The sequence below is a fragment of the Daphnia magna genome, linkage group LG6 (genome assembly GCF_020631705.1).
Source record: "Daphnia magna isolate NIES linkage group LG6, ASM2063170v1.1, whole genome shotgun sequence".
Taxonomy (NCBI): Eukaryota; Metazoa; Arthropoda; class Branchiopoda; order Diplostraca; family Daphniidae; genus Daphnia; species Daphnia magna.
The window spans coordinates 7,067,552-7,093,899 of record NC_059187.1 but is presented as its reverse complement, the minus strand read 5'-3'; the positions used below and the strand labels follow the sequence as shown (position 1 = coordinate 7,093,899).

General features: G+C 37.5%; 5 protein-coding genes across 7 annotated transcripts; 3 read left to right on the top strand and 2 right to left on the bottom strand.

Moving 5' to 3' along the window:
- Positions 1 to 403: 403 nt before the first annotated feature.
- On the top strand, positions 404 to 2,422 carry LOC123473938 (zinc finger MYM-type protein 1-like). The gene is made up of 3 exons (XM_045175580.1): positions 404 to 933; positions 1,096 to 1,236; positions 1,294 to 2,422. Exons 1-3 carry the CDS (start codon positions 404 to 406, stop codon positions 2,420 to 2,422), a joined length of 1,800 nt encoding a protein of 599 aa, XP_045031515.1.
- Positions 2,423 to 6,465: 4,043 nt separating this feature from the next.
- On the top strand, positions 6,466 to 9,220 carry LOC116925368 (queuosine salvage protein). 2 transcript variants are annotated; one of them, XM_045175643.1, is made up of 8 exons: positions 6,466 to 6,951; positions 7,027 to 7,116; positions 7,197 to 7,294; positions 7,368 to 7,500; positions 7,600 to 7,935; positions 8,646 to 8,828; positions 8,898 to 8,971; positions 9,037 to 9,220. In XM_045175643.1, exons 2-8 carry the CDS (start codon positions 7,027 to 7,029, stop codon positions 9,131 to 9,133), a joined length of 1,011 nt encoding a protein of 336 aa, XP_045031578.1. In that variant the 5' UTR covers positions 6,466 to 6,951; the 3' UTR covers positions 9,134 to 9,220. The 2 variants fall into 2 exon arrangements, with proteins under 2 accessions (XP_045031578.1, XP_032787931.2); XM_032932040.2 differs by having other exon boundaries at positions 6,469 to 6,951; positions 7,008 to 7,116.
- Positions 9,221 to 9,788: 568 nt separating this feature from the next.
- LOC116925370 (phosphoenolpyruvate carboxykinase, cytosolic [GTP]) lies at positions 9,789 to 16,344 on the bottom strand. Of its 2 annotated transcripts, none has more exons than XM_032932042.2 (13): positions 16,127 to 16,344; positions 12,992 to 13,100; positions 12,784 to 12,929; positions 12,512 to 12,696; positions 12,175 to 12,430; positions 11,978 to 12,113; positions 11,793 to 11,898; positions 11,500 to 11,633; positions 11,372 to 11,418; positions 11,179 to 11,307; positions 10,888 to 11,086; positions 10,673 to 10,822; positions 9,789 to 10,576 (listed from the first exon to the last, which is right to left on the bottom strand). In XM_032932042.2, the coding sequence occupies exons 1-13, from the start codon at positions 16,153 to 16,155 to the stop codon at positions 10,271 to 10,273; spliced, it is 1,932 nt and encodes a 643-aa protein (XP_032787933.1). In that variant the 5' UTR covers positions 16,156 to 16,344; the 3' UTR covers positions 9,789 to 10,270. The 2 variants fall into 2 exon arrangements, with proteins under 2 accessions (XP_032787933.1, XP_045031576.1); XM_045175641.1 differs by lacking the exon at positions 16,127 to 16,344 and adding an exon at positions 13,211 to 13,372.
- A 476-nt stretch (positions 16,345 to 16,820) lies between these two features.
- LOC116925367 (PHAF1 protein CG7083) lies at positions 16,821 to 19,979 on the top strand. Its single transcript, XM_032932039.2, has 11 exons — positions 16,821 to 17,023; positions 17,126 to 17,208; positions 17,264 to 17,391; positions 17,494 to 17,870; positions 17,934 to 18,049; positions 18,103 to 18,198; positions 18,276 to 18,358; positions 18,445 to 18,538; positions 18,608 to 18,754; positions 18,820 to 18,896; positions 19,330 to 19,979. Exons 1-11 carry the CDS (start codon positions 16,960 to 16,962, stop codon positions 19,367 to 19,369), a joined length of 1,305 nt encoding a protein of 434 aa, XP_032787930.2. The 5' UTR covers positions 16,821 to 16,959; the 3' UTR covers positions 19,370 to 19,979.
- Positions 19,980 to 20,419: 440 nt separating this feature from the next.
- LOC116925369 (programmed cell death protein 6) lies at positions 20,420 to 21,887 on the bottom strand. The gene is made up of 5 exons (XM_032932041.2): positions 21,426 to 21,887; positions 21,193 to 21,299; positions 20,947 to 21,099; positions 20,777 to 20,892; positions 20,420 to 20,683 (listed from the first exon to the last, which is right to left on the bottom strand). Exons 1-5 carry the CDS (start codon positions 21,503 to 21,505, stop codon positions 20,582 to 20,584), a joined length of 558 nt encoding a protein of 185 aa, XP_032787932.2. The 5' UTR covers positions 21,506 to 21,887; the 3' UTR covers positions 20,420 to 20,581.
- Between the last annotated feature and the right edge of the window lie 4,461 nt (positions 21,888 to 26,348).

Below are 26,348 nucleotides of genomic sequence, written 5' to 3'. Positions count from 1 at the left end.
ATACACGCTCTCCCAGACCGTTGCTGTGGTCTCGTGCCCGGCAATAAATTGCCGAGTTCGATTTCCAGAGACCCCTCACAGCGAACGCCTACCTGAGTTAAAACGTGTACCTGATCAGTGAACAACGCAGTAGCATCTCCACCATGTAACAGATTCACTGGGTTTCAGGGATGTATTCAGTCATAGACAGCTTACACGACACACACACACAGCATTACACAGTAACAGCACTGACAGCACTAACAACTAGTCTGAATAACTACATTGGACTGCCCCTCTGGCCGGTCATAGACGGGCTTTTGAGTCCTCTGACATCCGGCCAGAGTGGCAAAGTCCATTGACATCGCACATTTGCATCTCCTAGCATCCGGTGCTAAGCGACAAAGTACATTGGCGCTACAGTATGAATACAGAATCTAAAAATAAAAGGGCTTCAGGAGCCAAGAGAAGGAAGGAGTCAGCCATAAAGAAGAAAAAAGTTGAACAATTTTTGACGGAAGTTCCGAAACTTTCAGTGTTTTTTCGTCCGATTAGTGCAAGCTCGCAAAATTCAAGTGAAAATGAAATTGCTTGTGTTCCCTTGGATTGCACTGTTGGAGAAATTTTATCCACCAACAACGATGTAAGTCTGCCAAATTCACCTTCATCTTTTGAACAAAGTCCAGATACTCAGGAATTGGAGACTGGCCATGCGGCCCATGCCGATTTTTCAGTAAAGCCAGTGTGTAGCTCAGTAGATCTACAAATCACTGACGAAACTTCAACTTTGACTTTATTTTCTGAAGACCCGGCAAACTGGGATAGAGAAAACGAAAATTTAATTGAACACTTGATTTTGAATCCTCCAAAGAGCAATTCGAACTTAATTTGCCGTTCTAGTTCTAGTACCAGTAGCAAGTTTGGTAACGTGGATGACACCGAAAAAAGGGAAAGGTTTGTTTCAAAAGAAGTTTTTTATCGAAGACTGGTTAACGGTGAAAAGCAATTAAGAGACTGGCTAGTATTTTCACAGAAGAATCAAAGTTTATACTGTTTTCCTTGTTTCTTTTTTGGGAATACAAAAAGTAACTTGGGTCAAAAAACCGGGTTCAACAGCTGGAAGAATCAACATCAGTGCATGAAAGAGCATGAACAATCGACTGATCGTCGTTTTGCAGTGACATCTCTTGTAAATCGTAGCGGAACCAAATCAAGAATCGATGCTGAGTTGGTCAAAGAATTTTTAAATGAGCGAGAGTACTGGCGTTCGCTTTTAAAACGAATTGTATCCGTAATAAAATTTTTGTCGTCCAGGGGACTAGCGTTTAGGGGTTCTAATCAAACATTAGGATTGCCTCAAAATGGTAACTATTTGGGTGCGTTGGAGCTGTTATCCGAATACGATGCATTTCTCGCCAAACATCTACAAACACACGGAAACAAAGGGAAAGGCAAAACATCATACTTATCAGCAAACCTTTGTGAAGAGTTTGTCGAACTTTTAGCCAAATCAGTTCTTGAATTTATGGTGGCTGAATTGAAACAAGCCAAATACTATTCTACCATTTTGGACTCAACCCCAGACATATCTCATGTCGATCAACTCACGTTTGTCATTCGATACGTTTTAGAAGACGGGACACCAGTTGAACGCTTTTTTGGTTTCTTTCCAATAAGTGGACATACAGCGACTGAAATGGAAAAATTTTTATTGGAACAACTGGAAAAACACGATATAAAAATTGAAGACTGCCGTGGGCAATCCTATGATAACGCAAGTAATATGTCTGGTCAGTATAATGGCTTACAAGCAAAAATCAAGAAAAGAAATCCTCTCGCAGAATATGTTCCTTGCGCAGGACATTCCTTGAATCTTATCGGATCAAGTGCAGCAGAAGCATGTTCAGCTTCATTGGATTTTTTTGGTTTTCTTCAAAGTATTTATAACTTTTTCGCTGCTTCTACACACCGTTGGGCTATCTTGAAAAAATATCTGAAAAAGGATTTACGTGTTCCCAAAAGTTTATCACAAACTCGTTGGTCGGCCCGTGCTGATGCCTGCGTCGCTTTGAAAGAAGGATATAAAGCATTTCAAGCAGCGTTGAATGAAATTGCAGCTGACAGATGTCAACCACCAAGTGCCAGAAACGAAGCGTCTGGTTTGGCAAGCAAGTTCGATCAACTGGAGATTGGAGTCCTAACCGTCGTTTGGAGTGTAGTTATGGAACGGTTTAACAAAACAAACAAGCTTCTTCAAACTGTTAACATCGATCTCGGAACAGTGGTGGACCTTTACACATCATTAACAAACTTTGTTCAAGAAGTTCGATCAAACTTTACAAAATACGAGACAGAAGCTAAGTTGATGTCGACCGAAGTCTACGAGGCTGATAAAAGAAGGAAGAGAACCAGAAAACGGCATCATGATGAGATTGAAAACTAGGTCGACACTGAATTTACAGGACAGTCCAAGATGAGAGCAAATATAAACGAAATTTTGGATCAACTTATAAGCGAAACCAATAGAAGGAAAGAATCTTATACTGCAATTCTATCTAAGTAAGAGTCTGGATTTATAATTAAAACCAAACTTTGCTAAATGTTTTTTTTTTATTATTTTTAGATTTGCTTTTCATATCAGGGCTTTCAAAATTTAATACCGAAGAATTGACTGCTGCTGCCGAAAATTTTATGACACGCTTCCCTAATGATGTTGATTCGTCTCTTGTCAGCGAATGCCTTCATTTTCGCAGTTTTTTTCCGATCATAGCTCAAGGAAGAAGCGAAAAAATGCATGCAGCGAGTGAAGAAATTACAGCATTTGAGATTCTACAATTCATTCAGACTAGGAAACTAAAATCCGTGTTTCCAAATATAGCTGTTGGTGTCCGTATGTTTCTTTCCACAGCTGCAGCAAATGTGTCAGGAGAAAGATCTTTTAATGTGTTAAAACGAGTCAAAAATGCCTTTCGTTCAACTATGCTTCAAGCTCGTCTGTCTTCCCTATCCCTTCTTCAAATTGAAAATTCAATTTTTCAAAAAATCAATTCTGACCAAATAATTGATCAATTTTGTTCTGCAAAGATTCGTCGTCAATGTTAGAACATAAATAAAGTCAATGAGTAATGAATTTCCCTGTATGAATTTAAACTATTTTTTACGGGGGGTTCCAAAGAGGGGAGGGGGGGGGCCAATGGAGAATGGTGCCCGGGGTCCCCGTCCCTATAGAGACGGCCCTGTTCCCCCGTATATAGTCCCCCCGTAGTCGTGTATCGGGTCTCAGTCTTAGTCTTGTTAACCGTGAATACAACGCATTGCTACACTATTGTAACAGAATTCCCATTCTGCAAGAATGGCTTCTTCACTTTATCTCCCCCACATCCCTCGTCACACAGCCTCCACTTGAACCTACCATAAGACTGCAAGCAGCAACAGAATAGACCTTTTTCCCATCGACTCCCCAAAAGACACCTGCACCGCCCGAAGACATATTCTTATATCAGCCGACTAACACGGGAGCACCCTCGTCTAGCCGGAAACTCCTCGAACATCTTTTTACCTGTTCCCACGCCTAGAATATTCATGCACCTGCACCGCACGCGCCAGAACATTCAACCCCTTTTTAGATTAAGATCACAATGCATAAATAACCGTAGATATAGAAATAGTTTTACTAATTATTCACTTAAACCCTAGTTAAGTGACCTGTCCGAACTGCCACCACAGTTCGGGAGTGGCTTTAACACGGGACTATTAAATACTAATTTATACCTCAAACTCACGCTTTCTCCCGTAAATCTCACGACTTAAAACTATAATTCTTACCACCCTCCGTGACTCATCCTAGCGGATGGGTACCCTTTAACCTCCCTAAAATTCGACTTAAGTGAGTTGACAGAACTGTCTATTCGAGTCGGGGGTGGCTTTTGCACGGAGCCTTCTTTCCCTATTGTTTTCTTTATTCAGGTCACGGCCGCATCTTTTCCATATAAAATGCCGTGACTTTCCTCTCATAGTTCAGACAGTTCTGTTCAGTTCGGTACAGTTCATCAGTTCTGTTAAGTTCTGTTTAGCTAGTACAGCTCCCTTCGAGCTCTGTGACTTTTCCGCTCATAGTAAGTCGTTTTCTAGTTCTTCTTCGTTACTCTTCAGCTCATTCTTAACCTGTTCTCTAGTGACTTAACAATATCGGTAAAGCTCAGTTAAATTGACTTGTGAAGTGAATATTTTCCACTCACGCTACCCAACTGCTCCAACTATAGAGGTAATATCCTAGAAAATATTGTATATTACTCACAAGTCGCAATACAATACAACCAAGGATATCATACATACCGTCACCAGATGTAACTTAAACAGTGATAAATGCAGAAATGAAATGAAGTTCCTGGATGAAAAGAGGAATAGATATAGCAAATAAATAATAAGCATACTACAGAGCGAAAAATACCTGTTTGTTGAACAGACAAATGCTTTTCCTAGACAGGACACTTGAACAATTGGGCTGCGAATGCTCAACAAATCCTGAAACCAACAGATTAGTAAAACATGAGCATTAAGCAACCAGCACCTTAATGAACAGTTATGAAAAAAAAGAGACGAAAATCAAATAGAAATTACCCAAGATCACAGAAAAGAAATTACTAGTAGAAGCAAGGTATAATAGCATGGTAGGCGTACTCCTGTAGCCCTTCCCAGAAAAATCTGGGCCAGATCTTGATATTCCGTAAATGGCAACGTTTAGGTCGAATGGGGGAGATTTTGCATGGGTTTATATGGGACTACCGCGAATTACTAAATTCATCTTTAAGAAAAAAAAATAATTTTACTAAAACAAAATCTGATTTAAATGTAGAATTGCTTTCTTAAAACAGCTAATTTTGTTAAAAGGATTTTTTTTATTTCTAAATAATTATTAAAAATAAGAAAAAAACCTAGGTAGACTTAGCCGAAAGCAGTACATGTGGCACTAGTAGATTTTTTAAAAAGGGGCGGTCCTTTGACTTGTTTCTTTTACGCTTCAAAAGCTTGTCAAATTGCGGAACCAAACTATGCGGAAATTAATAAAATTAAAAAATTACTTCCAAATTTTACCTCCACACAAGTCCCGCAGTTTGACAAGCTTTTGAAGCATAAAAAAATAAATGTCAAAGGACCACCCTTTTTAAAAAAATCCTTTATAGTAGCCGTAGTGCCACAAAATGTGCTGCTGTCGCCTAATTAGGCTTTTTCCTTTCTTAAATTTTTAGTAATTATTTAAAAAGTTAAACACTTTTTAAATAAATGAGCTGTTTAAAGAAAACAATTCTACATATGAATCAGATTTTCTTTTAGTAAAATTATTTTTTCTCTAAAAGTTGAATGAATTAATTTGTGGTAGTCCCATAAACCCATGCAAAATCTGCCCCATTCGACCTAAACGTTTTCGACCTAAACGTTGCCATTTACGGAATATCATTTTTTGGTCCATATGCGCCTCTCGACTTCTCGAGTACGCCTACCATCTATTCTATACCTTTGTAGAAGGATGGCGGATCACAAAAACGTTTTTACGCGGCACATTAATTTGCTGCAATAGCAGACGACTCCGTAGTCACCAGTGAATGGTACGTCATTTTTTGACTTAAGTCATTTTTCCGCAAAAAATGACGTGTTGGTGACTTTTGACGTTAACCTAAAAAAATCCCCGACTTTGACGTTGACGTTTGACGTTTCGGGCTTTCGGATGTATTACTTGAGATGTTAATATTGCTTAAAATGTCTTTCAAATAGTATCGGACAACTTCCGATCTAATTAAATAAATGCAAAATGGAAATTTGACGTTTTTATGACTTAAGTCATGACTTTTGACGTAGGGAAATTGTTTGATGACGTTTGACGTTTTGACGTTGACTTTTTACGGAGGAAACTTCCGTGACGTATGACTTTGACGTTTTTTTTAAACGTCAATTTTTTTGGTTGACGTACCATTCACTGGTAGTCACGGATACAGGCATTACCAGATTTAAATAAATTCTATCCGTGGTGGCGCTGTCGTCATTTTAAAATGATCTGATCTTTTTGCCAATATTGATCTATATTTTCTAGTGCCGAAGATCAAAGATACTTTTTAATACGTTTTTCCCTGGTCGATCAAGGTACTGAAAAAGATATCAAAAGTATCTGATCTTATCTGATCTGATCGGATCTTTTCAGAAAGATCCAAAACACTGATTTTTTAAAACTTTTTATTGAATTTAACAATAAAAAATAACTATTGACTTACCAAATATCCCTATTCTGAAAATTAACCCTTAATGAGATATTTCTTCTTTTCTATCAGAAGGAAGTGAAAAAGGGCGGGCTACCGATGCCATCTGGGAACCAAAAATCCTAACTCATTGCTTGTTTTCTTTCTACAATTTCGAGTTCAGTTGTCAATCAGCAAGAGCTTCGATTTTTGGTTGATAGATGGCACCAGCGGCCCTGCCCTTTTTCCCCTCCTTCTACAATTAAAATCCAATATCTCCTTAAATTATAGTTTCATAAAGAAAAAAATTATGTAGTTAGAATTGCCTTTCAAAGCTGCATTTAATGATGTATTTTTTATTTTTTTTCGTGAAAAAAGAGCCCAGCGGACAAGCTTTAACACGGCGAGATGGGGAAAGAATCCCGTCCTTAAGTTTTAGTAGTCCATGGCAGTGGCTATTAGGCGTTTAACATGGAGTACTTAAACCATTTAATCTGATCTATAGGACTCAATTCGTGCCATCATAAGAGTGGCTGTACCAGCTTTCTGTAACTCTGATTATTATCGTTACTATCAGTTGTGATCGATTTGAATCGACAACTCTAATCACTTATGCAACCACCAAGGCACCAAGTGCTCGTACTGTGGATGAACTTGGATTTTGTCAATCGTCTGTCTCTTGTCTTTTAGATGTGTACGTTGGTCACGTTGGTACATACAAAATTCTGTCTGCTTGCCAGCTGTAAGTATGATTCTAATACAAACGAGTAGCATAAGTTGTTAACTGTCTCTTGCAAGGTTTATGTCTCCACCCAAGATGAAACCCAGAGAATCTGCAGCTTTTATAGCCTCCGTTTCAAAGGATGTAAAACTGAATCCAGTTGGCATTAAAAGAGTGGCTTCAGAGGTTATTGTTTAATTAAAATTGCTATGATTTGTCAAAAGTCACTGAAAAAAAAACATAATTACTATGAAATTGTATTCTAGATTGTACAAGCAATTGTGTCTCAAGAGTTTGAACCAAACAATATGATGATTCACTCCTATCCACTACCTGTAATTGAAGATGCTTCAAGCATTGAATGGTTGTTTTTGCAGCTTTAAGCTTACCTATGAGATTTTGTGCATTGTACTTACATTGAAAAAATGTTTATTTAGGATGTTTGTAGCTGATGCTCTAAATTTTTCGTTTTGGGCATTAGAAGAAAATGCGCATTATTCTGTTGAGCTGCGTGGAAATCAATATACCGGTTACATGGCGTTGTGTGCCGCAATTACCAAAGCACAAGAGGTAAAATAGTGTAATGTCCCGTAATATCAACAATGTGTTCTACAATAGTAGTCAGTGTTGGCTGGTATCTTAAGGCACTAATTTTTGCTAATTCCACAGGCCAGTATCCCAATAACGAGTGCCAAATATTACGCTAACGTGACGAAAGAAACAGTCAACGAAATATTTATGTCAAGTACGGGGGAACCCATTCCCTTGCTTGAACAAAGATGGATTATTTTGCAAGAATGTGGCAAAATCATAAATGATAAGTTTGATGGCAAATTCTGTAATTGTGTCCGGCAATCAGGAAACAGTGCACAAAAGCTTTTAGAGTTAATTGTGTCAAATTTTCCTTCCTTCCGCGATGAAGGCATCTTTGAGGGCGAAAGGGTTTCCTTTTACAAGCGTGCTCAAATTCTTGTGGCTGACATCTGGAGTGTTTTTAAGGGAAAGGTATTTAACAAAATTAATTATTTAATTTGTTGCCTATACAGTGCCCACCAAAAGAATTTGGTCACCCCCTTCAAATTTTGGTGTTTTAACCCGCGCAAGATAGGACTAACGGTGTCTCGCGCGGGAATTTTTTTCGTGGATTTATAATGCTCGAAAAATTATCGGGTTTTTTTTTTTTTCATTTGAAAGATAAATTAATGGACTTTATCTTTCTGATTTTTAATTTTTATTTTTTTCACGGGTTTTATTAGATAATTGGCAGTTTTCAAATGTTGGATCACCCCCAAACAGACCGCTTTGGCTGTCCCTACCCACGGCATAGCCTAAGGACATGGGGGTGGTAAAGACAGGAGAAAGAAGGGAGAAAAAGCGAATATTTTCTCCCATCTATGCCCCCCCATGTCCTTAGGCTATGCCGCGGGTAGGGACAGCCAAAGCGGTCTGTTTGGGGGTGATCCAATATTTAAAAACTGTCAATTTTCTAATAAATCCCGTGAAAAAATTAAAAATCAGAAAGATAAAGTCCATTAATTTATCTTTCAAATGAAAAAAACCCGATAATTTTTCGAGCATGCATTATAAATCAACGAAAAAAATTCCCGCGCGAGACACCGTTAGTCCTATTTCGCGCGGGTTAAAACACCAAAATTTGAATGGGGTGATCCAATTCTTTTGGTGAGTACTGTAAGTATTAAGAAACGGTTTTACAGGGACTTGGAAGTTTCTCCGACATAGACACGATCACCATGTTTGCTGATTACAGGGTGCCGCAGGCGCTAGTTCATTTTGGAGCGATGGAATATTCTGAAAAACTTAATAAGTTGCTATCTACTAATCATACATTTATGAATGGAGATCAAGAAGAAATGGAAATTCGCGGATGCTCAATTCACGTATGATAACGACTTCCCGCTGGTTTTATGACTAAGTCTGTTTATATCATGATTTCGTCATTTTCCTAGGCGGTAGAGTTGATCAAGGAAGAGTTAAAATCTCAATCAGCGAATTTTAACAAAGAAACGCTGCCAATAAATAGGTACTTATTGATTTGTAATGTACTACGGAAACGGATAATGATAGAAATATTTGTCAACGCTGTAGTGCCATGATTGACTATTTCTTGTGGGAGTACCGAAGACGATTTGCTACGGATCTTGCTAAAGTTCCTTATCACAAAGTCCGGTGCATATATTACTAATGTCACCAATGACTGGAAAAAGAAAGATAACTTGCATACCAGTCGAGTGCATTGACGAAGAAATTTGAAATAAATTTCTGCACACAAGTTCTATTTTCTACCATCACATTTATTCGGCGAAATTGTTAATAGTTACGATGAATAGCTGCCTAGGGAAATCACTTTGTTCCGCTGTCTGCCTTAGAGCCTAGTATACTAGAGTTCAAAAACATGTTCAAGGGGTCCCCTCTGTTTGCATACAGAAAAACTATAATTTTGCAGGAATGAAACAAACTATTTTGCTTTATCAATTTTGTTGCTGGTTGTGCAAGCAACAAAGTGCAGTTTTCCCCTGTAGAACCAAAGAAAACCCAATCACCATGTTATTGGACTCGAATATATTTCATTCGACACTCGACAGCAGGTTACCATATAACAGCAAACCAATTATCATTGCAATGCTGCCATTTGGTAACCACCTATCTTTTGGGAGTTGATAATACAACCATGCTAACAGGATATCAAGCTTTATCGGACTCTCGAGTCGATTAGACTACCTTTTGGTCACAGATAAGACTAGCTGATACAAAATTTGTGTTTTGGTACAGTCATTGCATTCGTCTGAAACGGTGTAAAACAAAACCTCTGACGTAGTTCTTCAAAATACAGCGAAGAATTTAACTGAATAAAAAGAAGTATATTTTGTAAGTTTTACATTGAAAATAGTGCAACATTCTTTGAAGTAGACGAATTCAATATACATCGAGCATGCACCAACTTGACATGGAGTTCTGACAAATATTTTTAAACGCGTTTTCCGTCAGACCTGATTTACATGCCATAAAACGCAAACTGCAATCGATCATTAGTAAATGAAAATAAAAGTCGTTCGTGAAGAATGACACAAAGGCATAGCTTTAATCCTACAAAGATTGTGCCTAAAATAAATTTTTTAAAATTTAATCTGTAGAAATATTGTCAATGGAATTATAGGGGCGATTATGACAGCGAATTGATGTGCGGTGGCCACACATCCAGAACAAATCCGAATTGTGGGTTAGTAGAGCTTATATCTCTCTAACTTCAAGTACTTATCGAGAAAAGGGAATGTTCGTAATTAAAACAGGACAAGGGAGAGAGGTGGAGGTTAAGAGTAGCCTACATTTGATTTACTCGTTGTTTTAATTTGTGCAATTCTTCAGCGATAGCATTCGGTAAATCATTGCCAAATTGTTCACTAAAATACTTTTCTAGATCAGTAACTTCGTCTTGCCAAAAGTCCTTGGGCATTGAGAACAACTCTTGCCAATTGACTTGCTCCTTCAGACCACTGGTATCAATTGACCCCTCTTTTGGAATCAATCCAATTGGACTGGACTGAGCAACGTCGGCTTCTTCACATCGTTTTAGTACCCAATCGAGAACACGGGAATTTTCACCGAATCCAGGCCACAAGAAAGAGCCCTACAAAAAAAAACGGAATCGGAATGAAAAGGTAACTTTCCAGTTGTGAAACGCAGCAAAAATGACAACTAAAAACTTTTTAAAAATGTGACTCACATCTGCACTTCGGCGGAACCAATTAACATGGAAAATTTTGGGGAGTTTGCGACCAGGTTTTTCCATACTCAGCCAATGATTGAGATAGTGACCGGCATTGTATCCGAAAAACGGGCGCATAGCAAATGGATCGTGCATAATTGAGCGGCCCTAAAGTTTAATACATTTTGATCATCAATGATGTATTTATGATAATGAACGCATCTAAAACATACTTTGTACTCAGCTGCAGCAGTGGCTTCTGAACTGACGGAGGCGCCAACGAAGACTCCGTGTTTCCAATTTAATGCTTCGTAAACCAAAGGTACACCTCTTGGTCGGCGACCTCCAAACAAAATAGCATCTATGGGTACTCCTTCAGGGTCTTCCCAACGCGGATCTATGATTGGGCATTGGCTGGCTGGAGCACAAAATCTAAAAATTCAGAAAAAAATCAAGCAGGAAGTCACATCTAATGTAACATTTCTGCTTAAATTTAAGGAGTTCATCTGGCGCAAAACACTTACCTAGAATTAGGATGAGCTGCGGGTTTTCCTGATGCTTTACTCCAGTTGGCTTCGCCCAACCAACTTGTGACGTTAACACCTGTAATTTCCTTCTCCAGCCCTTCCCAGAAAACGCCACCATCACTGGTTCTGTAGGAGTAAAGAAGTCATCAAATAAACATATTTCCATGAAAGGTAAACGAATTATTGTTACTTTGCAACATTTGTAAAAACCGTATTTTTCTGGATAGTCAGCATAGCCTGTGTGGGAAATGGATAAACATTAATTATAAATGTTTTCTTTAATATATTATATGTATGTATTGAAATGTTATAGCATGCATTTGGATTGGTGGCATAGTTGGTTCCGGGAGCAACGCCAAAAAACCCATTTTCCGGATTGATGGCTCGTAAACGTCCTTCACTGTCGAAATGCATCCATGCAATATCGTCGCCAACACACTCAACTTTATAGCCTACGTCGCACGTTACATCAATAATTAGCTAAAATTGTAACACAGTGTTAGTCTACAAAGAAAGGATGGGGTTTTCAGGGATGTTGGTAATTTTCAGGCATTCTTTACTATTTGTCAGAGAAAGTTAAGGTATTTGCAGTATTCTGTACTACATCTGACCTGGTAATGTTGGGGTTAACATTGCGAGATTCGTTTTTCCGCAAGCACTCGGGAAGGCGGCAGCAATGTATCTCTTTTTACCTTCGGGATTAGTTATTCCTAGAATCTATGAAAATTAGGGGTAAACAAAGCAGATATTATCAATTTGGAAAAAAAAAGGGTGTGTTAAATGAACAAGTACTTACGAGCATGTGTTCAGCAAGCCAACCTTCTTTTTTGGCTATTACCGAGCCAATCCTTAGGGCAAAACATTTTTTGCCCAATAACGAATTGCCGCCATACCCGCTGCCGTATGACAAGATTTCTTTTGTCTCTGGGCATCTGATATTGAACAACCTATTTAGCAACAATTTGATCGAAACAACTTTTTTCCAATTTTTACTGGATGATGATAGTGTGCTCCGGATTGCACGGCCAATTATTGATCACAGGTCTGGTCATCGGGAGCGGACAGCCAACGGAATGCAGACAACGAACAAAGTCTCCTTCGCCCAATGTGTCGAGTACCTGTTGACCCATTCGCGTCATGATACGCATTGAAGCCACCACATAAGGCGAATCTGTCAACTCGATCCCGATTTTCGACAACGGCGATCCGATTGGACCCATACTAAATGGAACAACGTACATCGTGCGACCTAGTAAAAGAAAATCGTTTTAAGATGGACTTTTTTTTCTGTTCGCTTGATACTAGCTCGCCAATCAGGAAACAAATGTACCTTTCATGCAGTTAGGGAAGCGGTCGTGAATGGCTTTATGAAGATCATCAGGTGACATCCAATTTCCAAGCTGCCCGGTGACGCCATTCATACGATCTGGGATCGCATCGTTCTTTTTGGGTGTCACAACAAACGTTCTGCTTTCTACTCTGGCAACGTCTGCGGGATCAGTTCGTGCCAACCAACTAATGTGAATATAACGTTTGTTAATTTGCGCCATTTACGACAATAAAAATATACGCCATGACTAAAACATGTGTCGCGAAACATACCAATTCTCCATCTTCGGTAGGGATTCTAGCATGCCTTGTTGCTGCATCAATTGTATCAGCGTCCGATTTTCTTGCTCCGATCCATTACATATGTGAACTTGAGTTGGTTGACAGAGTTTGACACAATCCTCAACGAAATTTCGAACCTACAATTTATTCACTTTTTGGTTACAGATTTGTGATGGATTATTAAATATCGAAGAGTAACCTTGTTGGGCAGAGACTTTCCTCCTGCAGCTTCGAGGATGCTTAGTGAACGGTTGAAAGTGGACGAAGGAAGCCGACATCCTTTGGTTTGGGCCGATACAAAATTCGAGCTGCAAGTTAATGAAAAATTTACAATTAACAATGAGCAAGAAAAAACGCCAAAATTGAAGAAAGACCGAATCAACCGAAATCCAAAGAAAAAACAGAGGAACACTCTTACCAAGGAACATTTTGCGGTGTGACAGACATTTCTAGAAAGAACTTCTAAGTCGATATAGAAGAATTTTTGCTAGGTATCTCTCAACGTTCGAGATAGTCTATAAACGTATTTGTCTGCCATCGTCTGATGTGCCAGGCTTATATACTCGCATCTTACCTACATCATTCCAGCAAAAGCTCACGAGAGGCGAGCCCCCTTTTGCCATTGGTCGGCAATTCACGCGGAGATAACCTTGGAAAACGACCAACAAAAAAAAAAGCAACCAGATTCTGGTTGTTTACCTCTCAAACTTGTGCAGCTTGCCCTAAAAGCGTGTTGGACGACTTGTCATTCTCTAACAGTGACGTCAGGCTAATGAATTCATTTTGTTCAATAGGAACCAACACATTGTACATTTTAAATGAAGCAGGCATTTCCACAAACAAAATAATCTTTTCCTTCGATAGCCCCAGGTTCTAATTGAGATGAAATTCTTTACGTCTTACGTTGGTTTCTTGACAAGGATAGCACAGGCTTGGCCAAGACTAACGCAGTTGCGTGCAATAGAAAAGTCCAGTAAACAACATGGCTGTTAAGTCACATTGTTTTCATCGAATTTGGAAAATAACATTAACCTCAGGGCTTCAAAGTCTGCAGTCGAACTAGTAAACATCCGCGTGAGCTACAGCACGTTTTCTACATCGCAGCAGCTACAGGACACCATTACACTTTCATTAAATTTCCACAAGGAGAATTTGCAAATCATGTTGTTTACACAAACATTGGAAGTTCGTCATCCCGAATATGCGTCTTTCACTATCTGATGTCCCAGATGACGTCCCATGGCCTGTACAAAACATAGGGAAAGGAACAAGAGTAGCGAGCTCTTGTTCTTCCGATTTCCCTGGTAATTACTAATGACTGTAGACACTAGGAAAAGAAACAACACTGGTTAGGGAGTCATGACTTTAATTTGGTGCACAATGTCATTTTTGCAATAGAATCGAAAATCTAGGTACACGTACGGAAACAATGAAGTAAGATAACAAGTGGAATTAATAGGAGAACAATACATGTTGGGCTATTCAAGTGAGGGAATCGTTCGCTCTCCTCTTTGCCCTCTACCATTGATCTTAAGGGTTACGAACACCATGCCCCGATCACGTTGTTATTCCACTTTAACAGCATGATGTGTATGCTAATGCTGTTGTTATTTCAAAAAACAAAAAACAACTTAAAGACTCCTATTTTTGCGTTCAAATCCGCCTATGGCCAGTGTGCATGCCCTTTTAACGTTCAAACAAAAGATCAACAACAACTCGAAGAAAACAAATTTCGCAACGATGAAGGTTTCCCAAGGATAGCGACTACGTGACCGGTGACCACGTCTAGGAAATTTACGCCCCGTGAATATAAAACTTTCAAGCTGAAAAGCCAAAACATGTGTATATATATGATGATACAACTTGCCGCACATCCCGACAATCACTAGATTTCGTTCTTTGAGCGCAGGTTCCAACCCAGTGCAAGGTAATCCCTGTTATTAGATTTAATTCAAATTGAGAATACCCAAAGGTTCTATTATATATCATACAATATAAATATTGTATTGATATGAAAATTACATAATTTTATATTATATATTTCATAACTATGGAGTAAAAGGAAAGTGCTCCTGTGGCAAGGTGAAAATTGTACAATAATCGAAGTTAAGTTTACAGTTCGGGGAAAACGTATCTTGGTTGGTCCGGAACTTTAAATAACAAATGGAGAACAGAGTGTCCTAAAGTCGTGAAATGCTAGTGGCACTGCACGAAATAATCTGTTGCCTTGAATCTATGCGCCAAGGAGACTTAGGGAAAGAAATAAACAAATTACAAGAATCGAAAAAAACCTAGAGAGATATCACATAAATTGGTGTTCACTATATACACTGTACAAAGCCAGAGCCCAGACAATCAGACATGCAACAAGCCTCACAGCTTAAGCAAGTTGATATCCATTCCTTTATAAAATCAACTATGCATTTCTGGATCAAGACTGCAGAACTCAACTGTACAACTATAGGCCGTTCCAAGGTTAAATCATTCTGATTCAAGAAGAGACAAGAAGAGACAAGAAGAAAAAACGAGAAAAAAAAAGAAAAAAAGAAAAAAAAAAAGAGAAAAAAAGAGAGAAAAAAAAGGAGAAAAAAGGAATAAAAAAAGAGAAAAAAAGGACAAAAAAAAAAGGACCAAAAAAGAGAAAAAAAGGACAAAAAAAAAGGACCAAAAAAGAGAAAAAAAGGGAAAAAAGGAAAAAGAGGAAAAAAAGGAAAAAAGAAAAAAAAAAGGAAAGGAAAAAAGAGGAAAAAAAATGGAAAAAAGGGGAAAAAACAATATTCATACAGTCGTTATCGCGAAACACTGTAGGGCATTATGTTTGCCCTCAATACCTAACAGTTAAAATGCCCCTCAATTGGATTCAAACCGAGCCAGTGACACCGTAAGAAGTCCGACAACTCTAACCAATGTTTACTGTTTTCCCCCTTATATTGTTTTTCCCTCTTAAGCTTTGCTAGGCTGCGTTGCCACTTCTATATTGGTGTACGTGACTAATTTGGTAATGCCTTATGTGGATTGTGGATAGCTAAAAAATTATCGCCATTTACTTTACTCTTCGCTAAGTTACCATCTGGCTAACCAGCAAAAACTGAAATTATGTAAACGTACAGATGTTTTAAAGAATAAACTAAATACCGCGAAAAATAAGATATCAATGGAAAAAAAAAAACACAGTTAACGCGACTGCCAACTGTCCAAATCACGTGAGGCAACAACCAGGAGTCACCAGAATCATTAAACCATCTCCACTAACGAAAGTCAAATACAAATAAACTACGCTGGGATTACACTGGGTAAAAATTAGTGTCAGAGAAATATTCAAGGCGAACCTTACCGTGTGACGAAAGCTAACAACCTCGACATTCCAGATGGCAAACGAAGTTGTGACTTGTGATACCTGCTGAGAAGAGATATGCTGCACAAATTAGTTTAGTATTAAAATACTGTTGCTGACCAAAGACGTAATGACACTCTGGGAATGTCTCTATATTGTAATTATCAGAACATTCAACAGCTGTTTCGCTTTTGCCTTTTGGCCTTTCCTTTGACAAGGAAACCAATGAATATTTATTAACAAAAGATCATGTCCATCTAGTGGTAAAAATAAATACCTCTTTTGAATTTTATGCTCAACATCAGTCCCAAAGATTCATCAAATCGATTTACTTGATTGTTTAGTTATATTTAAAAATAATTTAAAAAAATACTTGTGCTATAAAAATTTCAAATCAAACACATAATATTTTAATAAATCAACAGTTCTGACTATCAATTTCGTCCCGTTATTGAATATATAGATTTTTCATTTAAAGCCTTCCGTACAATTGTTGTTTTCACTGCTGAGCACAAAGCTAAAGGTACAGAAAAATAATGAATTGGCCTAGTGCTTGACTTTGGCTGGCTCGTGGCCTGTGTTCTGCATTCCGGTTGCTAGAAAATGTAGAGTTAGTTGATCGCTTTTCTATTTACCCACTAGATGGCCATTTTGATTTGGCAACAAAGAAAACAAGGACAAAGAAAAAATAATAACAAATGACGGGCCAGGATAAAATGCGGACGCGGACCGAACAGCTGATTTTGTTTTCATTTCCAAAGTTGTGCAACTGTTGACTACTGTTCTTATCGGAAATTACTTTACAATATATTATAGAAAACACAAATTTAAAGATGCTGGACTTAGAAGTAATTCCTGAAAGGTCGTTGGGTTGCGAACATTGGGAGTTTATTTTAGGTAACATTAAGGCGTATCATTACTTTTCTCTCGGGCAATAAACACATTTAAAAAACAAACAAACCTAATGTCATGTGGTTTTTGTGTTAATTTCATCAACAGGAATGCAGTTTTCCCAAGCAGTTTGCATATGCATGTCTCAGGTTGCAGTCATGAAGAGAGTTCAAGTAATATACAATGAAAATGTGAGTGACAATTATTACAATTTCAATCTTCATAATAATAGTGTTAGTGTTTTAGGACCCCTTAGCTTCTGATCTTATCTTGAGTCTAACTCTGGATGGAATACGACTTCTCTTTGATTCTGTTTCACAACGCTTGAAAGTGATTGAGATATTTGCCATGAATCTCATTAAGCTTAAATATTGGTAATTTTCTGTAAAAGTTTTTATATCCACCACAAAAATCCTTCACTTTCCTCCTTACTCCCCAAAAATAATCAATTTATTTTAACAAAATTATCTTAACAGTGGCCTGGTATTCAGCTCTTCTGATGTTATTCCAACAATTGATCAAATAGATCATTCATTTGGAGCTACACACCCTGGAATATATGACCCAGAGAAAAGAATATTTACCCTAAATTTTCGTGGACTTTCTTTTACTTTCCCAGTGGAACAAGCTAGTGAACCAAGATATGTTCGAGGTCTCGGTTCACTGCAGTTCACCAATGGCGCATCCCCAATTGCATCAAAAATGTTCATATTTAGTGGCAACAGCCTAGTTGATAGCAAACCTCCTCCGCTACCTATATCTTGCTTCTTTTCTCATCCCTATCTTCAAGGGCTGGAAGTGATTCGCCATAATGGGTGCACCTCGGGGATCAAGCTTTCTGTTATTTGTGAAGGTTGCATTCACGTTTACATTCTTATCATATTTAATTACAAGTAAAATTCTCTTGTTGTTGAAGGACCGTCACAAGTGCTGGAACCTAGACGCCACGCCTGCGTTCAAGAATTATGTTTTGGCGCTTCCGCGGAGGATGTTCTTACTTTGCTAGGAGCCCCTTCACGTGTGTTTTATAAGGTAAAACTTGAAAATATTATTGGTTGAGAGCTGATCTCATACTGTTTTTGAAGGATGAAGATAAAATGCGAATTCATAGTCCTCAGGCGCATCGCCGAGCTCCAGCTTCTTTTTCAGACTATTTTTACAACTACTTTACACTAGGACTAGTACGTATTTTTCAATATTGATTCGTGGGTACCTTTTTAAAAAGTGTCTTACGGAAAAGTAATTTTCGCTTGAATAGGATGCTTTATTCGATGGGAAATATCATAAACTGAAAAAATTCGTTCTTCACACTAACTATCCGGGACACTACAATTTCAATATGTAAGCCGCAAATTTATTCTAAACGATTACAATGATCAACAATATGAGCTTGTTTGATTTTTTTCCTGATCTATGTGGGTTAAAAGGTACCATCGATGTGAATTCAAGCTCCAACTGCCAACGAAACCTATTTCAACGGACAATTCAAAATTAATTGATTTATCGCCTACCTTCATCACTGTTGGTTTCGTATTCATGTATGTAATTACGTGAAGCAAAGTCTTTAATCGTGATATTTACTCCTTTTAGGTATCTGCTTATTCACGCTGGGATGAAGTCTGCGAGAAAGTGCAGCCGAGTTCCCGCCCAATTGTTCTTCATCGATCTTCATCCACGAACACAACAAACCCCTTTGGTTCTACATTCTGTTACGGGGTTGAGGATATCATTTTTGAGGTTACCCTATTCTTATTATTTGTTTGAACCAAAAATGAGAATTGTGTCTTTCCGGTTGGCTTTAGGTGATGCCGAACAACTTGATAGCATCTGTAACTCTCTACGCATCCGATGACAATTTGCCATTGCACGGACAGGAATCGTAAGGAAAGCGTACTAACATTTTGAATTCTATTGAGTACCTTGAACGTGCGTGAATTCACTACGAAACGTTTTGACGTCGTGAATTTTTTTTAATGTGTGCGTACATTTTGCGACTTATATAAATGTTGAAAAGCAATAGAACATTGCAAACAAGCTGTCCTGGAATTGAAATTGGGAGAATGGTTGGGCAAAATTATGTTTGGTTTTTAATAAGACTTCAGAGACAGTCAGTTACGGAAATGCCATTTGAGGTTTTAGACTTACAGGGCTAGACTTAGTAGATAGTACATTCTCAGCAAAATGACGAAGCTAAACAGTGATGACAAATCTAGGTCTTTTGAACATCGCCCTTTGTACACACGCAACCGAAGTGTTGCACCGTTGACGACAACCTCGATTCCAATATGCTCAGCCACCCTTCTTTTTTTCAGGATCGAACCTATGTGTACAACTGAGGCAACCCATATGTGAAACCTCTCTCTCCAGAAGTGGAAGCAAGCAGAGGTCATACCATGAAATATGACTAAAGGAGCGTATACGCACATGTATCGTACCATATCTGCACTTCAGACATAAAATCGCGTCGCTTCGGTCACAACTGCTTCGCGCAAAAGTTTACTTTTTTTTACCAGTTGCCTACACGCACCCTGATCTGTACGTTAATAACCATAATTCCAGCTCCATCTCGCATATGAGGTCGGTTGGGGGTAAAATTCTCTTTTATCCAACACTTTCCTTCATTCTTCTCCGAAATTATAGCCTCAAACGATCCTTCAAAACTGAGTTGGAAGCTTCTGACATTTTTTATCCGCATAAGGATTCCGAAAGTACCTATCCATCTCAAAGGAAAAGGACAGCTCTGGCTTTCAGAGAAAGAGGAAAGGGTATATCTGGTTATCTGCATCTAAACACGAGATGGCTGCCTTAACATGGTACATACTTCTGGAAACAGTGACGGATCACCCAGCCATAATCCCTATCCGCTTACCTATAAAAGCCAGAGCTGTCTTAAATTTTTGAATCCCATCCTATCTATATCACATAATATAATCACAATAATATATTCTATCCTATCAAAGAAGATTAGCTTGTAAACATTATCTTCACGATTGGCTTATCTATGATTTCTTATTTCTGAAATTTGATTGAGCAAATTTAACAAAAACTTCCCAAAATTACAGTAAACTGATTGGCATTTTATTCCATTTGTTTACCGAGGAAAAAAACAAAACAAACACAAAACAAAAAAACAAACAAAACAAACAAACCAAAAAAAAAAAAAAATGTAATACAATTTTACTCTATAAATTGAAAATTTGTTTGAACAGAATTGTTCACGCACGTTTCTGCCAGACACTTTTTAGACTGTCAGGACAGTGTAAGGCACGCTGTTTTCATATGTACGCGCTATTTAAAAATGCACGGGTTGAACGGTGGATCATTACCGTGTTAAATGCTCCGTCTAGAAGTGGAGTAGCCTACTAGGTTGTCCTTGTAGGCGGGAAAAAACAAACGTATAACTGTTTTATGTTATCTAGTGTATTCACATGTTGATTTATTCAAGAAAGGATTCATGCGGAGGTTACAAATGATACACAGTTGGTATCAAAGACATTTGTGAGAAAGGAAAGAAAACCAAAATGAGGAAAATTTTCCATTTTGGAAGCCACAGACAAAATGGAATCAAACGCGGGTGTTGAGGACCATTTGAATGAAATGCTCATATCCAATTGTGATAATTCCGTCTTGATCGGTGTCAAACTGACGAAATGCCGAAGTCAGATTCTGATTTCAATGATTTCAGTTGAATGGTCAAAATGGATGCAAAGATTAGGTCTTTAAACTTAATCAAAACATATCATGTTGAATCATATTTACATGTAGAACAATGCAGCACTGGATGAAATCATCAAAATAGATGGTTCCTTTGCCCATACGATCGAATTTCCGGAGTAGCATATGGTGTGTACCATCTTGCAAACGATAGCCAAAACCTAGAAAAGCAATCTGTAATTCATAGTTAAAATAATACATTTGGAAGATATTACTTGTAAGTGCTGTTCTCAATTCATTTCCATCAATGTTTCCTGAATTGTCTCGATCAAAACTTCTAAAGCAAATTTGCCAGTCAGTGACATATTTCCAAATTGCTCCAAAATCTTCAAAGGAAATTGTTCCTCTCTGCTGCCGATCAAACATGCCTGTAATTATTCACAAATGAATGCAGAATACAATGCTACAGATAACATTAACCAGTAAATAGCATTTTGTTCTTTTTCTTGTTTTTTGCATACCAATCATAAGCCTAACAGTTTCTGCATTAAATGGAGCCCATGTTCCATTGGATAATGCTGACTGTAGTTCTTGTGCTGATATTGCTCCACTTCGATCCTTGTCAACCCTAGAATTATGTCAACATTATTGTAATTTTGTAATGCACATTAGGTTCCATGAAATAAGGGAGATGAATTAAAAATGGACAACCAAATTTAAAAATGACATAAGTTGTGGAAAATAATATCAGTACCTTTGGAACACCTGCCATAGAAAATCGCGGTTTGCTGTCTGTGGAGCCCCGCCCGGTCCCTGGTAATTATGATAAGCCATATAAACGACGCTTGTGACGAATTCAAGAAATCTTTGGAATCTGTTCAGTCTCAATTGTGAACGAAGATTATCTGCTATGACACGTCTCTTAGAGTGCTAGTGGCCTGAATGAAAGACTGTTATTGCTCAAACATGGTCTGTAGTGCATGTAGCAGCTACTGCGAGATTCGACTAAGTGCGAACTGTGTATAAGGCAAAGACACGTCAGCGTTTACGTAACAAATTGGTATTTCCAGTTCTAATACTAGTTTCCCGATTTAATACTCTATGCCTCTATATCTTGCACACCAGGCATCTAATTCCCACTAAAAATACCATAATAAGATAAGACCAACGAGATAAGGACAGAATTGTACATAATGTTACAAGCAAGAGTCATAATAAGTACCACGATAAGTGCTGGCATAAACGTTACAAGGTGGCGCTAAGCTGCAATTTGAAGAAACAGGACGGCACGGCAGCACTTGAGACTTGAATGAAATCAGATGAAATAGGGTGCATTTTATCGTCAACTTGTAGTTGAGCTGCTCAACTTTTTGGTTGACCATAAAATGCTTTTTCAGTTGGTCGAGTTGAACTTTTTAGTTGAACTATTGTATTAACCATAAAACGAAAATTGAGCTCAAGTTGAAAAAAGTTCCTGTTAAAAAATAAGTTTTCATAACTATAATTTAGATTTCCCCCTTTTCTTCCTAGCAGTGGGTACCCTATTCATCTTTTCATTTCCCAATATTTTTTTCTAGCTCCAGTTCTATCTACTTTATTTTTATTTTATTTTTGTTTGTAAGTTGCTCGTCTCTTTTAGCCGAAGAATTTCGTTTGCTGCCAGAAATTCGTCTGCTACAAGGGGATGAACAACAAACCATTCACAAACAATAGCTAAATAAAAATAAACCAGATAGAACTAGGACTAGAAAAAAAATTGGGAAATGAAAAAATGAATAGGGTACCCTCTGCTAGGAAGAAAAGGGGGAAAATCTTAATTATATTTATGAAAACTTATTTTTTAACATGAAGAAGTTGGTTTCTCCATAAGACGCTGCAGCCACAGCAGACCAACTTGGACACAAATGAGATTTTCGCATTTGTGGAGAACGTGCAACGTAGGATGTTTTACTGCTCTATTGGAATACACTAAAATCACAGACCAAGAATAGAAAGACTGTGATCGGCCTATACGCCCCCATAAACCATGCTCGTGCCTGCCGCAAGTTGGCGCTGCCTCTGCAAGCCATACTTTTTTGCGGATTTTTCCGTTTCCCTACTGATTAGATGCTTCACACACCCGGGATTTGTGAATAAACTAAGATAGCCAATTTTTTTATTTTTATTTCTTAATTATAAGCAAAAATTCTTTATATCCCCTTATTCATTTGAACTGTATTGGCCCAGCCTTATATACGCATAAAATAAATTAAGAAATAAAAAAAAAAAATTATCTATCTTAGTTTATTCACAAATCCCGGGTGTGTGAAGCATCTAATCAGTAGGGAAAAAAATCCGCAAAAAAGTACGGCTTGCAGAGGCAGCGCCAACTTGCGGCAGGCACGAGCATGATTTTTGAGCATCCTCTCAGCAGGTATAGGCCGATCACAGTCTTTCTATTCTTGGTCTGTGCTAAAATGATAACATGTTTGGAATTGTGTTACAGTAGCAGACGTAAAATGTCAACGCAAAACGTAAGAAAACCAATAACAAATTTAGATTATTCAATATTTCTTGAATCATCTTCGCTATTTCGTCTCTAATCTCTCATTTCGAGAATTGTAATAAAATAATTTCATAATACTTTCACACTTATTATTTTCACTCATATATCCCAGTGTTTCGGATTTTCTAAATTTGCCGGATTTGACTCAAATCCAAATCATTGCGTGTGTTTTGAAATCCGTTCCAAATCCTAAGCTCGAAAAAATCAGCAAAATCCAATCCAAATCAAATCCAAATCCAAATCCAAATAATTTTAAATTTGAGAAAATCCGATCCAAATCCGATCCAAATCCAATCCAAATCCAATCCAATTCACAATCAATTGTTAATTTTATGATTGCAACATATAACACATAGTTACATAAAAGTTCTTCTACATATTTCTGTGTCAAGGTAAAAATTTTTTAAATTTCCTTTTAATTTTTTTGACATTGATCCCTAATTTAATATCAAATAAAAACCCAAGACTTAATTGGATTAGTTTACTTTTTAATAGAAGTTTTGCTAAAAAGTCTGTTCGACTTTTAATTTCTTACAAAATCCATATTTTTTTAAAAACTATAATAACAGGTTCCTTTAGATTTCTTAAGTTGGATTAAATCGTGCAGAATAAGTGTAAGTGCAGAGTCTGCAGACGACAAGAAAGGTAAATACTAAACAGTGGCTGGGTGGTACAGGAAAAAAATTCTAAATTGGAAAAAAATCCGAAACAAATCTTTATAAAGGATTTGGATTTGATTTGAAAAAATCCGGGTTTTTTTTGTGGGGATCAAATCCGATCCAAATCCAAGCCATTGAAAAATAAGGCAAATTCAAATCCCTTAAAAATCCGGGAGGATTTGGATTTGATTTGAAAAAAAAAAAATCCGAAACACTGATTACTACTACGTATTTCAAGTCTAGATTTCCGTAGTGTTGGGTCGTTAACGATTTAACGAATAACGACATTTTTCGTTAATATGTCCATTTTGGCCTAAATTAATATAACGAATAACGACAACGAAAGAAAATTTTTGTGGGCAAGTTTATCGTTTTTTTCTCTCGTTATTTAACAAATTATTCTGCTCAGTGGTGCTGTGGACTACAGTGATCATCCGAATCAAATCTGAATAGAATCACACAATCAAAGAATCAGAGAATCATAAATCAGAATAGTTCCATGATTTTTTATTAAAACTCACGAATCAAGAATCACAATCAAAAATATTTGATTCCAATCAAAATTAGAATCAAGAATCAAAAATCAAAAATCAGAATCAACAGTTTTCAGTGTGGTCTAGTTATTTATTCAGAATTTCAGATGATTATTTTTCTGCAGTGTGCAGAGATCAACGTTTCAAACTAGATTAAATAACAGTCTCCGCAAAAGTATATCTAACATTAAGAAGTTGACAAGGAATATTAATATTTGTTATTTGAGTTAACTTTTAGCAGCAACAAAGTCTCAAAAATGTCGTCGGCAAGACGGTTTCGTCGTGCGGTTAGTACAAGTTGCCCAGCACTGAACAGCCTCTCGACTGATGCACTTGATGGTAATGTCATGGTATAGGAGTTATATGGTACGCGTACTACCAGAGCCGTCGACTGCGAAAATGGGACGAAAATTGGAATCATCAACATCGGCAACTCTGGCCGGGTGTGTAACTAGAGGGCCTACTTTAACGTAGGCTCTTATGGGACTACCCCTTTTGAACTGTTACATTAAGGTGTTTGAATTTTTTTTTTTATTTAGAAAAATTTTTATCGTGCGTAGAATTAATTTTAATGCAAAGTTCATTTTTTGGATTTTAATTTAAAAATGCTTGTATAATTAAAAAAAAATAAAAATGGTCCAAGAATTTCTGAAAGTCTTTAACTTTCCACTTCTGCTAGACAGTTCCACATTATATATTGAAAAGCGGAATTTGTTCTTTGGAAGTGATTGCCATGGTGATTGCACTGCTCATCTCCTGCTAAAATCAAACGACGACAATTTAGTTATCGTTTTACTTTGAAATTAGGGCTACAAACAATGGCGAATCGACCAGCCAAAATGTAAACAATCTACGTTCAACGAGACTTAAACGTAACTGCTCCAAAGAACAAATTCCGCTTTTAATAATTAATTAATAATTAAATTAATTAATTTTTAACGGTATTGTTTACATTATGTGTAAGGAAAAATGAGCTGCATTGTAAAAGGGTGTCATCATACCCAGGGCCTAAGACAATGATAATTGTAAACAATACCGTTAAACATTAAAATTTAGCTGTTTTCTAGAATTAAATACCCTAAATTTATTATTAAAATGTAGCTAGTTCATTTACCTTTAACACAAAATTATTGCTGGTATCCTTTGGTAAATTGGAAAGGTTTCACAAATTTTTTTTGCGATCCCCTTTTTTCCCTATAAAGATTCCTCAGAGGAAAAACGGACTCGTAACAAACATGGCGAAATCCGCAAGAGTGCGTTCACAAATAGGGAGGGGGTACGCGTCAATCACTTGCTCTAAATGCTCTATAGTGCCGAAACGGACAAAAGTGGCTAAGAAAACATACATTGTAATACCAATACTTAGAACCACCTCTGGTGGCAGTGCCGAAAAAGACAATCGCAGTGCCGAAACGGAAAAAATTGGTGCCGAAAACACCAAAATTCAAAGTGCCGGAAAAAGTTCCGAAACGGGTGGCAACCGACAAAAGTGATCTCCATCCTTATCCTCTCCAATTCTTCTTCTTCTTCTTCTTTTTTCTTCGTTGCTTCCGCGATCTTCAGGCGGTCACACCTTTTTTTAGCCCTCCTTTCTTCTCTTTCTGCAATGGTCTCTTCTCTTATTTTACGAATTGGTAATAAATAGTGAACTTTCCTCGGTAACTGAGATTGCCGTCTTGACATGACTGTTTTTCTTCTTTCTGTCTGCTTTGCTACTTCCCGTTTATCTTCTTTTTCCTTTGCTTCATGCAAAAGCCTTTCTTCTATGGCTTTCTCTCTAACTTTCTGCTCTTCTACTCTTTATTTTTTCGTTGTACAAAACCGTCCATTCCTTTCTTCTTCACTTAAAATACTTTTCTCGTTCTGGCAGGCACAAGCCTTCTTTTCTACCGTCAATCTTTCTGATTGAGAGAGATCTACTTCAGTTGTATAGATTGTGG

Bases quoted from the DNA above. Each gene is read 5' to 3' on its own strand.
- LOC123473938 (XM_045175580.1), top strand. From the start codon at position 404: ATGAATACAGAATCTAAAAATAAAAGGGCTTCAGGAGCCAAGAGAAGG. The intron at 934-1,095 runs GTTTGTTTCAAA...CGGGTTCAACAG, and splicing joins GACACCGAAAAAAGGGAAAG to CTGGAAGAATCAACATCAGT. The intron at 1,237-1,293 runs GTACTGGCGTTC...TTTGTCGTCCAG, and splicing joins GAATTTTTAAATGAGCGAGA to GGGACTAGCGTTTAGGGGTT.
- LOC116925367 (XM_032932039.2), top strand. From the start codon at position 16,960: ATGCTGGACTTAGAAGTAATTCCTGAAAGGTCGTTGGGTTGCGAACAT. The intron at 18,199-18,275 runs GTACGTATTTTT...TCGCTTGAATAG, and splicing joins ACTACTTTACACTAGGACTA to GATGCTTTATTCGATGGGAA. The intron at 18,359-18,444 runs GTAAGCCGCAAA...GTGGGTTAAAAG, and splicing joins GGACACTACAATTTCAATAT to GTACCATCGATGTGAATTCA.
- LOC116925370 (XM_032932042.2), bottom strand. From the start codon at position 16,155: ATGTCGAGGTTGTTAGCTTTCGTCACACG. The intron at 12,930-12,991 runs GTTACTCTTCGA...AATAAATTGTAG, and splicing joins GAAAGTCTCTGCCCAACAAG to GTTCGAAATTTCGTTGAGGA. The intron at 12,114-12,174 runs GTAAAAATTGGA...GTTCAATATCAG, and splicing joins GAGCACACTATCATCATCCA to ATGCCCAGAGACAAAAGAAA.
- LOC116925368 (XM_032932040.2), top strand. From the start codon at position 7,012: ATGTCTCCACCCAAGATGAAACCCAGAGAATCTGCAGCTTTTATAGCC. The intron at 7,117-7,196 runs GTTATTGTTTAA...ATTGTATTCTAG, and splicing joins TTAAAAGAGTGGCTTCAGAG to ATTGTACAAGCAATTGTGTC. The intron at 7,295-7,367 runs GTTGTTTTTGCA...ATGTTTATTTAG, and splicing joins GATGCTTCAAGCATTGAATG to GATGTTTGTAGCTGATGCTC.
- LOC116925369 (XM_032932041.2), bottom strand. From the start codon at position 21,505: ATGGCTTATCATAATTACCAGGGACCGGGCGGGGCTCCACAGACAGCA. The intron at 21,300-21,425 runs GTACTGATATTA...ACATAATTCTAG, and splicing joins CTATGGCAGGTGTTCCAAAG to GGTTGACAAGGATCGAAGTG. The intron at 20,893-20,946 runs GTAATATCTTCC...TTGCTTTTCTAG, and splicing joins ATTGAGAACAGCACTTACAA to GTTTTGGCTATCGTTTGCAA.